The sequence below is a fragment of the Hippoglossus hippoglossus genome, chromosome 10 (genome assembly GCF_009819705.1).
Source record: "Hippoglossus hippoglossus isolate fHipHip1 chromosome 10, fHipHip1.pri, whole genome shotgun sequence".
Classification (NCBI taxonomy): Eukaryota; Metazoa; Chordata; class Actinopteri; order Pleuronectiformes; family Pleuronectidae; genus Hippoglossus; species Hippoglossus hippoglossus.
The window spans coordinates 180,769-196,600 of record NC_047160.1 but is presented as its reverse complement, the minus strand read 5'-3'; the positions used below and the strand labels follow the sequence as shown (position 1 = coordinate 196,600).

At 41.4% G+C, this 15,832-nt stretch overlaps 1 protein-coding gene across 2 annotated transcripts in view; it reads left to right on the top strand.

Annotated features, from left to right (window-relative positions):
- enpp6 (ectonucleotide pyrophosphatase/phosphodiesterase 6) overlaps window positions 1-15,832 on the top strand; it is a 63,101-nt gene that overhangs the window by 38,274 nt on the left and 8,995 nt on the right. Inside the window, exons 4-5 of one of the 2 annotated variants that reach the window (XM_034599060.1) lie at window positions 335-416; window positions 569-748. In XM_034599060.1, coding sequence (XP_034454951.1) covers window positions 335-416; window positions 569-748 — 262 coding nt within the window. Of the gene's footprint in view, window positions 1-334; window positions 477-568; window positions 749-15,832 lie in introns of both variants that reach the window. The other variant, XM_034599059.1, reaches the window with a different exon arrangement.

Below are 15,832 nucleotides of genomic sequence, written 5' to 3'. Positions count from 1 at the left end.
TTAATTGGAAGGAACGTTTTTTAGCATAATGGAAAAGTGTGTCAATGTTTAAAATATTTATACATAAGAAATTGTCGGATAGACATGAAGGGAGAGGTAATGACAATTGAAATGGAGGAGTTATTGCATTTTTATTACATGGGTGAAGAGATTCCAAATTGACCAATTCATTTGCTGTTGCCCCTCAATTTCTACCATTTCAGGATAATAAGAACTGATGAAGAAATGATTGAGAGATTGTATTGACTTACAGTAGTTAGTGGAACAGTGGCTAGCCTGAAAATTACATCATGCCTTTGTGTGTGTGTGTGTGCGTGTGTGTGTGTGCACGCAGGTCAGGCCAAGCAGACATGGCAGCTATATATTATGAGAAAATAGATGTTGAGGGCCATCACTTCGGTCCAGATTCTAAGCAGGTCAGAACAGCTGTGAAACAACTGGATCTTGCCATGCAGACACTTATCGGCAAAATCAACGTTAGTAATATCAATACTCTTGTTATTGCAATTACAGATACCACTGCTGTTGTTGTTTTCATCTGGTTCTGCTGACATTAATATTCTTGCAGGAGAAGGACATGGTGAACCAGCTGAACATCATGCTGTTTTCTGACCATGGAATGACAAAGATCCAGTGGTCGGAGAAGGTCATAGAGCTGGATAAGTGTATCAACATGTCGGACATTGTCAAGATGATGGACAGAGGATCAGTGGTCAGTCTCTGGCCCAAACATAACAAATATCAAGAGGTAAGACCAGCATATGCCATGATGCTGTTTGAGAACAACAATGTCAGATAGTCATCAAAAAGTAATTAATGGAGAAATATAATACAGACAGATGATTTCTGATTGTAGAATGCTTTAAACTTTACGGTACATCATTCTATCCCTTAATTAAATCATTGAAGTTCCATTTTTCTGGTATTGAATTGAATGCCACAAACTTTATAAAATGTTGTCCCTGTGCAATCGTAATAGCAAATAACCACCCAATACAGGCTTTGTTTATGGTCTAATAATGCTGACTAGTTGGACTGGGTGCCTTGTTAGATGGTGGAAGGAAAATGGGAACTTGGTCTTGTGTCCTCCTGAACTACTCTTCTGTAAGTGAAAATAAGAGTGAGTCACTCCAAAGGAACAGATGTTTTCTACACATTCAGGACAACAGTGGCAGTAAGGGATGAGGGGAACTGGTCATTCAAAAGTGGGAGAAAAAGAAAAATACACACTAAGCATCTATTTTTTTAAGTTGCTAGACTTGCAAGCAAGTATGAGCGTGCCAGTGGGGAGGTGACGTGACCGCGTTGATGCAGCCGCATCCTGCGTAAAGATGATCAGGGAAGGACCCTTATCACACATGAAGTTTGACTGAACTGGAAGTTAGAGCTACTTGAAGTTTCATGGAGAGACATCAAACTTTTCTGCCATGTCATAGACAGCCCACTGATGAAAACTCACGAGTTTCGTTGTATGGCATCAGCAAGTCCTTTAGGCTGTTCTGAACATTTTTTACATGCCGATGCATGTGAAAATTGTTCATTAAATGGGTAAATGGGCTAGCTGCATAACACCAGAATGTAAAACATGACATTTCCCTTTACAGGTAGGGGGTGCTATGACTATTATCAAATATTATCATATGGATCTGTTCAGGGCGGGACCTAATCAAACATGTGAAGTTTGGACAGTATACATGGAGTTAATAAGCACTTCCTGTTTTCTGGCGAATCATCGAAATTCTCCGCCACAGCCACGCCTTCTGACAAAAACTCACAGTAAATACAACTCCTAATTAAAAAGTCCATAACATAACATATATCAAATTTTGAAGTTGGTGTGTTTGTATGTTTAGGCCCCCAAAAAGGCTATTCATTGATAAGAAGAAGAATATAAGTATTTCCAATAGGGTTCCTACACTAACAGTGCAAGGGTAATAATTATAATACCATAGCTATTCCCCAAAAATATTTTACACTCTGCCAATCTCCATCTCAACATCAAATACATGCCCCTAAGGAAAAACAAAACACAACATATGTAATGATAAGAAGATGTCACAATTGAACTGTTACATTTGATCAGACTCTGAATTTCTGGGACTTCTGGGACAACTTTCAGATGCTTATCTCTGTAAAGAATAACCAGAGACTGCAATATAAATCACATCACTCATATAATGATACATCAGGATACACAAAGAAAGTGAAAGAAAAAAAGTGACAAGAATAAAAGATATAAACTTTAACAAAAACAGTAGAAGACCAACAATGAGTTATTTGGTTTTCAAACTTTCTCAGTGTATTAGATATGATGGCTGTTTCACTGGCACTGTGTCCATTTACAAGGGTGTACCACAGGGTTTTGTTTTAGGTCGGCTCTTATTTACTATTTATATAAATAATTTGGGTCAAAATGTGTCAAATGATAATTTTCATTTTTATGCTGATGACACCATTATATAGAGCTCTGCAGCAAGTCTTGTACTGCATTGAACACTTACAAAAGACTTTTAGTGTTGTCCAAAATACTTAGGGTGCAACCCCTGTTGAAAAGATTTAAGCTAAAACTGGGTTTTACTTCAGAAATAGATTTTTCTTTAAAAGTAAAAAAGTGACACAAAGCTGCCACTTTTTATCTAAACTTGACTATGTTGAAGTGTTATATATGAATACCTCTGCCCTGCATCTCCAAATGTTAAACACAGCCTACCATGCCTCCCTATGTTACTCATCACTATGAGTTAAACTCTTGGGTAGGATGGCCTGCTCTGGCCACCTGTAGGCTCTTTCACTGGTACACCTTTAATTATAAGGCGATTCTGGGCCTGCTTTCCTCATTGTCTGCATTACACTGAATTGTGTTGGGCATTACGCTCTGCGGACTTAAAACCCGGCAAATTAGTTTCACTGAATGCCTTTAAAACCAGAATGAAAGAACTGGAGACAGATTCTACAAGATGTCACTGTTTTTAATTTACCTGGTTGTGCAGCTGTAATCTTGAAATTTGGTGCTCTATGCAGTTTATTGGTTCTTTTGATGAAATAATTAAATACCATTTTTGCAAAGATATCCATGTAATTTATACACAATGCTCCTTTAATATGATTTTTTTTATTTTAAAATAATATATTACCTTAGGGAACCACCCTTCAAAGGAAGGGACGGGCTAGGCAATTCAGTCCTTTTAAAGATGCTGGCTATTTAAACGAATAACTACAATACAATATCAAGTAGGAGTTGGAAGTAGCCCCCTTTATGCAACATTAAAGGTACCATAATTACACCATCTCTAAATTCCCCAAAACATGTCTCTAAAGTTTTTTCTTAAAACACCCCTCAGATACTGCATTCAAGCATTCCTATAAACCCTCTATATTAGCTCTGCTCTTGAGCAGTCTGTTTCTGTGTTTGGCACTTTAAATGCAAATGAGCTGTGGCTGGTCACACCCCTTTTAGGAAGTGGATGTGGTCTAGTCTTTCCCAGGCACACTGTCCAATTTCAAAGTTTCCTGCAAATGCGGCTGACTAAAGCATCCTTCCATCTCCAAAAAAAATGCAGGATCCTATTGGTGAATCCTTTCTGGACCAACCTATCCCAGGATTCATTGCGCTTCAGTGATGAACAAGCGGCAACAACCTGGGCTGAGCGATGAGGCCGATGCTGAAGTGCAAAAAGCTGCAGTTCACTGAGTTGCCACTTGAGGCTGGATCCAAGAAGAAGTAAATTCACATTGACTCACCTGTTAAAAAGCCCGACTTGAGAGCACATTTAAACCTGTTTACAGCATGGTTAAAAAAAAACGATTTAGTCTCAATCAGTAAGTTCTTCCTTCATTGCAACTGTGGTGGGAATTTCTTTCTAACTCGCTCGTTTGGAGGATATATAGGTTTGAAATTGTGCATAATTATCACTTGATGGACAGGTGACATCACCGTTAGCTCGTCCCTTCAGCTTCTAGCCTGTGGTCGGCTCGGCTTCACCTGAGCTAACAGGCTAATCCAGTGGAGAAGTTTTCAGTCACATTTCGGATGAATAATACGGTTTGCTGTTCGGCTGGTTGTCCTGACAGAGAAGACGAAGATGTCTGTCTTATGGCAAAGAAGAAAAATAAAACACTGTTTTTAACTAAAGTGTATCATTTCAGAAAGTTAAAGATGAACATTGTTCAACTGTTAATTTTTTTTTACCAACCATAATGAATATAGAATTGACTCAATATTATCCATGACACTTAGCAATGACTGCCAACTGTAAGCAGTTGCAGGTCATCTTTAGAAGAGGGAGGTAAACATGAAGTGTTGTGCAGATCCTTCTCATGTTGATCAGCCTGAAGCTGCCGATCTCCACCATGTTGCTGCTGCCACAGTGGATGCTGAGGACATCAGGTGCTGCAGTGCTTCATGTAATGAAAAGAAAAAAACTCACTATAAAGAATGTTTTATGCTGAAATCACTATGTCACATCTTTAGGACAACATGGAACAAAGGAGCAACACCTCAGATTAAAGACAGTCTGTATATCATTTGTACAGATACTGTACAACACAATTAATAATAACATTTGTGAAACATATTTACTATCACATGCAATTTACATTTACACGACTCTTTACTAAAGTGATTTGAAAACTTAGACTGAGGTAGTTGACTTGCTTCAATCTGTTCATTAGACGTGTTAAATAAACTGTAAATTACTACAATTACATATTAAAAACCACTTGACGCATGTAAGCATATGTAGTATGATTATGATAATAGATAAATCAATAGGTTTTGTTGTTGTATAGTTTCAGGGTACCCTACCTTTGTTTAAGTTCCTTATGACGACCGCTAGCATCCCAAAGCAACAATACCGCAGTGCTAGCCGGTTAGCAACAGCGGGTAGCATGTAGCCTAGCTCCTTAGCTTGAGCTAACCAGGTAACGTTGAGCTCTGTAGGCGTCGCTCAGTTGTCAGTCGTCACACAGCCCACCTCAGCTCCACTTGCGTTCCTGGCACCGGCAAGATGGTGCCGGGTGAAACGCCCACAAAGAGCCTAATTTTCACTCTTCAGAAACCAACGGGTGATGTCACGGACCCTACATCCATCTTTATATACAGTCTATGGTGAAGAACCATTTTTCAAAGTGGTAATGGCGCCAGCAAGCAATGACACGTTTGATGCATTACTATTGGGCTTTAACTAAACCGAACTGCTAACGGTACATTGTTTAATATAAACAATGGGCATTTAAACTTTCTCGTCTTGTCCAAATTCAATTCTGTTTCTAGCCAACAGCAATAAGGGTTGGACGAGTTGCTGACACTGATCTCAGAAAACATCTGTAGACCGGACCATCGTGGGTCATGTAGACAGCGTCCCCCAAAGGATGCTGCCCCTGAATTGAGACCCTGCTAGTGAGCGCACTTCTAGATATATCTGTTGTGCCGTTGTTCAACCACACAACTTTGATCCAGAATCCAAGAAAAAGTTCATACGCTGCATCTGCAGCAGGACGTTTCTGAACCAGTTAGTCAACGATTTTCTGTATCTTTGTAAGCTTTTTTAGTCAGTCGGTGTGTGTATTGGTATTAAACATTTAGCTTGGACGCTAATGCTAACTGTTACTGTCCACTGTCTATTATTGGGAGCTGTTTGGCTGAATAAACAACACTTTAAACTGTGAAATAGTTATCACTAATGCCTCCTTTGATACATGTTTGTACTTGAGCAGACATTCTGTCCTACAGGAGATTCATGATAAGATGCGTGAGGTATATTTCTGTAAAAGAGAACGTTTCAATTTTTTTGCTTTTTTGCTGTATTTTGAGCAGAGATACTGATGTCAAATCAGCTTCCGTTGTGTAACCATAATCTTTATATTACAGTGAATTTATACCACTATAATTTAACATAATTGTATCTGTATCTTGCATCATTGTTCTTCAGCCTGTTTTCAGTGATTCTATGGTGTCCTATATCTAAACATAACATGTTACACATTTCCATTACGATATGCATTTGAAACTTTGCACAACTTACTACACTAGACGAAAAGCCGAATTTTCGTCACTGCAAACGCCTGCAAACTCGCCTAATTCCTGGCAGTTAGTGCCCGTTTACAGGATGTGAATTCCGCGTTCGCCTGTGACACAAACGGGCAGAAACATACCCCCGGTATCGCAGTGGTGGGGGCTGGGGAGGGGGGAGTGCCGCCGGGGAGTCGCGGAGCGAAGGTGTGATCTAATTAGCATATGAATCGCAGCGCAATCGGTTGTGAGAACTTATCTCACTTCACCATTGGATGAAACCACAGGCCTTTGAAACGAAAAAAGTCACTTGTGATTGGCTGGTAGATCTGCTGCTATTGGTCACCCTGGGTCATTATAATACACACGTGGGTAAACCCCTCCCACACAATATTAATAATAATAATAATTAATATATAGTTATTATTACTAATAATTTATGTATTAATATATATTATATATTTATTATTAATTAATATATACTATTAATTATTAGTAAGCCTTTACCAAAAGCACTGCAGTTACTGAAGACTATACATTCATTCATGTGATGCTGGATGTTATATGTTGAACATATTGTAGAGGGAAAAAAACATTTACAAGGTATATGTTGAGTAAAAGCTTTATTTCCATACAGCACAAATATTGCAAAAACACAACTGGCCTAGCCAGTAAAAAACTAATCAGGTGAAGCTTGACATGTCTCTTTGCTGCCTCTGGGTCATAAGTTCTTTGTGGGACTCTGTCCGAATCAGCCCCAGTGTGTAGACGTCTGTGGTGTGTAGCTGTGAGATTCAGTGTAGCTTCTAGTCTTCTTTGAAGTGTGGCACACAGGTCGGTGAGCTCCTGGCTGTGGAAGGATGGATCCATGTCATCTGTCCCGCTTCAATCAGCTGTAAACACAATCAGTACAATCAGCTCAGTTCAATGACAACATACACCTATACATGCAACTGAAGAATTATCTTATGTATCTAATCTTACACTCTTTCTTCTCTGTCGACTCCTGAACTTCTCAATGCTGCTGCAAGAGCTGCAAGGTCCGGTTGGATGTACCGGAAGTTCCTTCATACTGGCTCATAGTACGTCTTAGTACGTCATAGTACAGGCAGCTGGAAAACAACATGAAATAGCCTCGCTACATCACCGTTGAAAGATCCACAGCAAAAAAACACAATTACTAAACAGTTACTTACATACAATGGCGTCATTTTCCACACTGCAAATCCGGACTAAGTCTCGGCCTAATGTGCAGTGACTGCCTCGTTGTGTGGGGGGGGCTCAGGCTGTGAAAACACAATGATGAAATAGATCAGATAAAGTAAACCTGGAGAATGTATTTTATACAGCACGGCGCGTCTCTTCTTTAATCTTACCCTCGCTCCGCTTCGTGGCGCCGACCATTTGCCTCAGAGGTGTGAAGAGACGGGCAGTTTTCTATAAAATACAACAGGACAAAAAGTCACGTTTATGAAAAAACTTAACGAGAACAAACTCTTAAGTTTAAGCAGTTCGTACATATTTAAACATGCACTAGTTCTGCTCAAGCACTCGATGCTCTCTTCTTCTTTTAGCAACTTTCTCGCTAATCCCACAGTTGTTAACACGCTATTCAGATCTAAGAGTTAACTTAGCAGTTAGCAATGGCTTCTCTCTGTAGTTTAGCTCTTACCGTAATTTTGGGATTGTGCGCCCGTCTTCTCCGCTTCGACTCGTCCACACTGGGCCCGCGGGCTTTGCTTTCCAGCACACTCATCCTCTCCTCCAGGGAAACAGTGTTGTGTCGACTTCAGCAAGTTTTTTACACCGAAAACAGAGTCACTCGTCGGACCACGCAAAACACGAGCCGGTAGTTTCATGTCTGCTGGAGACAGACGCTTCATTCACGAGGCTGTGATTGGACGAGCTCTCTACCGTGTTGACGTTAACGACTGACGTGGCATCTTCAGGAATGGACGTATTCACGAGCTGGGTGTGACGTTTTCAGAGTAAAACTTCACAGATGACCTTTTCACTTTTGAAGCAGCGGCTATAACAGTTTTTAAATTGTACTTTACATTTATATGGGATGAGTATGACTGAGGACCAGTTTATTATTTCTGGTGTTCAGTTAATGTACTTACATGATTCTTGCTGTTCTGTGTTTCTACCCTCATAGTTGAATGCACTTATTGTAAGACGCTTTGGATAAAAGTGTTGAGTGTTTTAATGGAATACTGGGAAAGTTTAATAACAACAATAGGACAATTGAAGTTCAAAATATGAGGCAATTTCAGCAGAGTCAACAGCTTCGTATGCCATGGACATGTGAATATGGTGCTGAGTTTGCCAGTATTTTGGGAGGACAAATGGTTGAAACTTTGACACGCGATGACACAGCTGATATGCTTTATGTGAAGCACAGAGTTTTGGTGTCAGCAGAAAGACTTCTCTTAGAAAACTGTACAGTGGTGCCACTCTCTCCATTCCAACATATTATCTTGGATGAGCTTGATAGGCAAAGGTTGAAATAATTGCACTGTTTCAAATTTTTTTCATAGCATTGACCTTTGTGCTCCCTTATATAGCACACTTACTTATATAAGGGAAATCTATATAAGCTACAATTTCAGATTTTATATTTATTTTAAGCCTGGTGTACTTACGCCAGATATTTTAGTTGGTACCTTAGTTAGTACCTTTTAGAAAAAGGTGTTACCTCTGCACCACTGAGTGAAACTATCCTGATTTGCATTTGTAAAACTTACAGCATTGTCATTTACATGTGAAAGCCTCCCCTAGGCTTAGGAGCAGGGGGGTCACCTGCCTACATTCTCAGGCTTGTAAAACTGCCAGAAACTGGAACCCCGTGTCAATTCCCGTCAGTTCCTGGCAGTTTTCTGCAGATTCCTGTGAACAGCCGTTAACCTGAAATTCCACCGAAATTTGCAGCGACACTAACTGACACAAATTCTTCTTTTCATGCAGTGCTACTTATTCACATCCACACTATTTGGTCAGGTTGTGTATTTCTTAAGCTTTCTATGTTGGTGACTTAATCAAAATTTCACTCATTTTTAATAGGTGCTCATGTGGAAACTCTGCAACAGTACTGACAGAAAACAAGAATATATGGTGCATGGCGATACCACAGGTAACCGTTTATCAGCCAAACTAAGTCTGATTACATGTAACATTAGGAAGATACCATTGCATTTACCTTGTGTAATTCATGGTAGGTTATAAGATGGCTGCTGGAGGTGGAAGAGGAGTTGTCATGTATGATTAACCATGGTCTGGACCTATTTTGCCTCAACATGTTCTCCCTGCAGACCGTGTTAAACACATACAGAACTAACTATGGTAATTTACCGCTAAGAGGAATAGAACAGTATGTTTTATTCTTTTCATAAATTCTCTCAATTGTATCTGTATGCCAGACTGTATGCAGTCATGCTTTACTTTCCTCAGTGGTCTTGGACACTTGGACCCCCACATAATGCATAACACACCCCAAAAGAAATTGGTTAAATTATTTTACAGGTTTTCTATAAACAAAAGTATAGATACTAATCTTAGACATTTCTTAATTTACTGTAAAGTATTTATTGAAATCTAACCGATCCAAACTTCCCTTACACAGTCTTCTAATGTGGGGGGAATTAACATACTGCAGGAGAACATCAAGAGATGACTGACAACCTTGAGGCGAGCAAAATACCTTGTTAGCAGAGTTGGATTGTGCTGTAGTTCTTCGTGCACACCCAGTGCTAGACCAGGAAAAATAATGCAGGAAGAATAAACTAGACATCAGTCTTGCTAGTGACTGTAAAACTTTATTGATCGCTTCACACACACACAGATCACCAGATGCCATTTATAGCATCTCTTATTGGCTGTCATCAGTCATCACACATCACCTGCTTGCACTGAGAATTAGCAACATAAACTAAAGCTAAGTATTTACATTTGAGACCATATTTTACATACATAAGTCTGCATGCCTAAAAACAGTTCGGAAAAGAAAAGAATGAGCAAGAACTCGTTTCTTTAAAGACCTCTTCAAGTTCGTAAAATCTCTCTTCACCACAAAGAAGGGAGGAACCCTGAACCCTCAGAGCGGGACTTAGAGCAGCACCTGGAAAGAACACACTCAGATCCAGAGAGACATGATCCGATAGCTTTCATTTTGATATCCCACTGTTTGAGCAGCTAGAACACCAAGTGGATGTGAGCCCTCTGAAATGGAAAGAAGTAGAGAATACAGTGAGGTGGGCAAGAGCGTCATCAGCCCCAGGCCCGAACGGTGTCGAATATAGGGTATATAAGAATGCTCCTGATGTTCTACGCTTCTTGTGGAAATTAATGAGAGTGGCCTGGGTGAAGCAAATTATACCCAAAGCTTGGCGCAGAGCTGTAGGAATACTGATACCAAAAGAGGAGGAATCCTCATACATCAGCCAATTTTGGCCAATCAGTCTCATGTAGAAAGCAAGATCTTATTTATTGTCATAACCCAAAGGCTGACAAGCTATCTTGTGAAAAACAGGCTGGTGGATATATCAGTCCAAAAAGAGTCTGCTCTATCTCCCCACTAGCATTCACCATGGAGATGGAGGTGATCATCAGAGCTTAAAAATGGGTAGTAGGTGGTGAGCGACAAAAGTCGGGGATCAGATTAACACCACGACATGACAAACCTGACCACAACAGCACAATGCACCAGACGGTTGTTGGGGAAACTTGATGATAACATCACATGGGCCAGATGAGGATCAATCCATCAAAATCAATAAGCATCTTAATCAGCAAAAGTAAGATCATAGGTTCTACATTTATGGAGAACCCATTCCAATGGTGTCTGAGAAACCTATAAAAAACCTTGGACGATGCTATGATGCAAGCCTCAAAGACTGCGAGCAGGTCCAGCAACTAAATCATGATGTCAGCAGCGGCCTTAAGAACACACCAGTCTATGCTTCCTGGTAAACTAAAGCTCTGGTGCCTACAGTTTGGCCCCGAATGATGTGGCCACTTACAGTAGTTGACGTCCCACTTACAAGAGTTGAGTAAATGGAGACAATGATCAACTCCTGTGTGAGAAACTGGTTAGGACTCCCAAGATGTCTAAGCAGCATCGGCCTGTATGGACATGGCATCCTCAAGCTGCCTATCTCAAGTCTTGTAGATGAGTTTAAATGCACCAACAATTGAAACAAAGAGAAATGCTACCATGCCTTTGCCATCCAAAACATAAAACGCAGTTCAAAGGACAACATTTGTCCGAGAATGGGAAATGGGACAGAGAGGGCCACCTCTACTGACCAGGAGTGGTCAGATGGAGCAAGCCAGAGACCGGGAGATGTTTGTGGATGTGGGCCAGCGGACCACATATTGTCACTACCCCCTTAATACCAGACCTGATACTCTGGTCCAACCCCTGCGTGTCATCTACTTCGTAGAATTGACAGTACCCTGGGAGGATGCTATTGATGAAGCAAATGAGAGGAAAAGGCTTGATCAAGGCTTGATCAACACAACATGCATAGTACTTTGAAGGTGCAAAATACCTTTTATTGTGACACAAACAATAATGAGACCAAAAAAGTTGACATCTGTTGGATGCATAAGTATTCACCCCCCTGAGTCAATACTTGGTAGAACCCCCTTTCGCTGCAATTACAGCTGCAAGTGTTTTGGGGTATGGTGTCTCTACCAGCTTTGCACATCTAGAGATGGAAATGTTTGTCCATTCTTCTTGGCAAAGAAGCTGAAGCTCAGTCAGATTGGATGGAAACCGTCTGTGAACAGCAATTTTCAAGTCTTGCCATAGATTCTCAATTGGATTTAGGTCTGGGCTTTGACTGGGCCATTTTAAGACATTAACATGCTTAGATCTAAACCATTCCATTGTAGCTCTGGCTGTATGTTTAGGGTCATTGTCCTGCTGGAAGATGAACCTCCGCCCCAGTCTCGTCTTTTGCAGACTGCATCAGATTTTCTTCAAGGATTGCCCTGTATTTGGCTCCATCCATCTTTCCCTCAGTTCTGACCAGTTTCCCTGTACCTGTTGAAGAGAAGCATCCCCACAGCATTATGCTACCACCACCATATTTCACTGTTGGGATGGTGTGCTCAGGGTGATGGGTAGTGTTCAGTTTCCGCCACATGTAGCGTTTTGCATTGAGGCCAAAAAGTTCAATTTTGGTCTCATCTGACCAGAGCACCTTCTTCCACATGTTTGCTCTGTCTCCCACATGGCTTGGGGCAAACTCCAAACGGGATTTGTTATGGTTCACTTTTAACAACGGCTTTCTTCTTGCCACTCTTCCATAAAGGCCAGATTTTTGGAGTACACGACTAATAGTTGTCCTGTGGACAGATTCTCCCACCTCAGCTGTGGATCTTTGCAGCTCCTCCAGAGTTAACATGGGCCTCTTGGTTGCTCCTCTGATTAATTTTCTCCTTGTCCGGCTTGTCGGTTTGGGTGGACGGCCTTGTCTTGGTAGGTTTGCGGTTGTGCCATATTCTTTCCATTTTCTGATGATGGATTTTATGGTGCTCCGTGAGATGTTCAAAGCTCGTCATCAACTCCCCCATTTGCTTGCAGGGAATCCTGCTGTGTTCTCACATCAAGTCCTGCAGACTTTCTGCGGACTGTATACTAGGGGTATAAACCCAACAATTAAACCACAAACGTGTCTCTCTTTCCGCTGACACGTTTGTGGCTAACACAGAGGGAGCGTAATCTGTAACAACAACACCTCATGAGTTTACCTTTACTTTGCATGTTACACAAAAAGCAACATGAGAAAGTAGTAAGATCCTTTCACGCTGAATGTTCAAACAGCCTGTCCCTCAGTGTTATGTGCTCCAGCATAGGAGCAATGAAAACAATAGAGGCTACACACATTAGTTGCATTGCTACCCAGGCTACCCAGCAACATACACAGTAAAGCAACATAATATGGAAAAAACTTGAAGCTCCCAAGTTTAACGTCCTGTACCGGCTTAGGGCCCTAGCATTTAAGCAGAATTAGATTTTCACACACTGTAAATCTAACACACCCCTTGTAATTTTTATTAGTTGAAGTTGCGTTGCTTATACCAGGGATTCCCAAAGTGTGGTGCGCGAGCTGCCTCTAGGGGGTGCGCAAGAGGAAAAATGTAATGGTGCGCGCTCTCTCTCTCTCTCTCTCTCTCTCTCTCTCTCTCTCTCTCTCTCTCTCTCTCTGCAGGCTGCCGGATGCGGAAGCGCCGCGCCATAATGAAGCGCGCAGCCGCCTGGCTGTTCACACCGGACGCGCATTTCTCCGCGCTGGTCAGCCCGCGATTCTGCTTTCTCCGCTGGTTGTTGTATGCTCCATTCATTGTAGGGGTTTGGGGGTAAATGATGATGGTCTTCATAGCCCCACCCCTCTCTTTCTCTCTCTGTCTGTCTGCTTGTGAGCTTGTAGTGGATGGGCAGATGGGGAAATTTAATAATGTGAGGGGAAAAATCAGGGAAATTGAAACTCCAGGACAACAGCAGGGAAATCCCAAATATGGGATGCATATTTGATCATTTATATCCTATATAATATGTCATTTATATCATTTAAAATCATTTTTCAGGGTGTTTCCTGGCGCGATACGCTCGCGGCGAGAGGAAAAAATAGACCTGACCTTTTTAAGGTGTGGGGGATTGGGTTGCGTGAAACCGGTCGGGATGTAGAAGGGGGTGCGTGGCCTAAAAAGTTTGGGAACCGCTGGCTTATACCAATGCCGGCCATAATGCTTCTATGGATTTTATTTTAATAAGACTTCTGTCAGACAGATGGCGAAAAGAAATAGGGTTGATCCTAGATGATCAAATTAGCCTTTTATTACTTTAATGGTACTAGCAATTACTCTCGTTCCAACCATAGTCATAGAAAACATAAAAGTAGATGAAATAAAATTGCCCTTTTCAATGGCTATGCTTGAAGATAGTGCTTTGGTTGTTAAAGCTATAATGAATCCAGAATGACATAAACACTGCCATTCAGTGAAAGCAGTGAACTGGTGGAGATATTTGAATAATTGTGTTAGAAAGCAGATGTGAGGAGGTGTGAGGATTTTGTGTTATATGCACGTCCAACATGCTTCAATTAATCCCTGACTCTGCCTTAGAAGGGTGGGTGCCTGATCAAACCTGTTGAAAAACGTGTTCAGGTCATTTGCCCACATCTGGTCCCCTTTCTTGTGGCCAGCATCACCTGCAAACTATCAGCGTGGGGGATACTCAGCGGCTGCACACAGTGACACACAGCCACTGCAGAGCGTGTGGCTATAAAACATAAACTACACTCACTGAGACATTCGCTTTGATACAAAGGGTAGGTGGGGCCTTGCTTAATTTGCGGGGCCCTACGCAACGTTCGTATTGAGCGTATAGGGAGATCCGGCTCTGTGTCCTGCACTGTCCTCACTGATCCATTCTTCAGTTTCAGTTAAGAGGCTGCTCCCGTGTTGCACTGGCCCTCGTTGAGGGAGCAGTCAGAAGCAAAATGGTTTGCACGCACATACATCACCTTCGCAAAACTCTGCTCTAGAAGTGTCAATAAATCGGGAGCCCCACAGGTTACATGTGGCTCGAAATCTGAATAGATCGTTTGATCACAAATTTTCAGAAAGATGGAGCAAGTAAAAGAGAGAGAGGGTGTTTTTCTCAGTCTGTAGAGACGTGAGGACACATATTCACGTTTAAAAACAATGAAAAAGTGTATTTTGCCTCAGATGGTTCCTTTAAACAAACCAACTGGTATGTTCAGAGAGATTTATTTAATATCTTACCTAAAACTTTTACTATATTCAGGTCTGTCTTTCTGTCTCTCTATCTTTTTTTTAAGCTGTTGTATTGTGTTAGTTTGTTGTGTGACTGACAGAGACGCCCCCTCCCTCCTTATCCGAAATCCATCGACGCCAAAGGAGGTGGTTCTCCTGGCTGTTGGATACCATGTGTGACAGGAAAACCTGATAAGGCCTCCAGGATGAACAGGTGTTTTCGTATTTCCTGAAATAGTAGCATTTCATGGTAGATCTGATAGAGAACAGCGTCACACTGAACAGGCCTCAATAGGGTTTGTAATGGAAAGACCAGTATGTCATGGGGGTAATTTCTCTAAAGGTGTAGCCTTGCTCTTCTCTAGCTCTAAGCAGAGAAGCACAACAATGTCTTCTGCTCTATCATCTATCAACATCTATGTTTCAAATCAGGGTTCAGCCAGGGTGGAGGGTAGATTTCAGTCAAAAGTTTGAGAGTCTCTGGAAAATCTGAAAAGAAAGAAAGAAAGACTTTGAGACCATAAGTCAGTGGTGGGAGGTAAATAAGCATTTCTTGTCAACCATAAACAAGTCATTCCACAGTGAGGGTTAAAAAGGTCATTCAGAATGACAACTTGGTGTAAATGATGCCGTTTTGAGTCGAATATGAATGACGGTGTCATGACTCTGGACTCAAGACCTGGACTTTGCCTCTTTTATAAAGAGTATTTTGGTTTTATTATGGACTCTTTTGTTTATGGTCTTTTCCTGTGTCTCCCTGTGTTTAGGTTTGTATTGGATTTGTGTTCTCCCTGAGTTCTGTGTTTCCTGTTTTATTTTGTAGTTTTTGCTCCCCATGTGTTTTCTACTTAACATCTCCTGTCTTTGTCCCCTTTCCCGCCCTTGTGATTGTCTGCACCTGTTCCTCATGTGTTTCACCTGTGTCCAATTACCCGTGCCTCCCCTGAATATAAAAGTCTCTGTGCTTCCTTTTGTCTTTCTAAGTTCGTTGTCGTCTACATGGCCGTCTCACCACCCTGTTGTCATTTCTCCTCCATC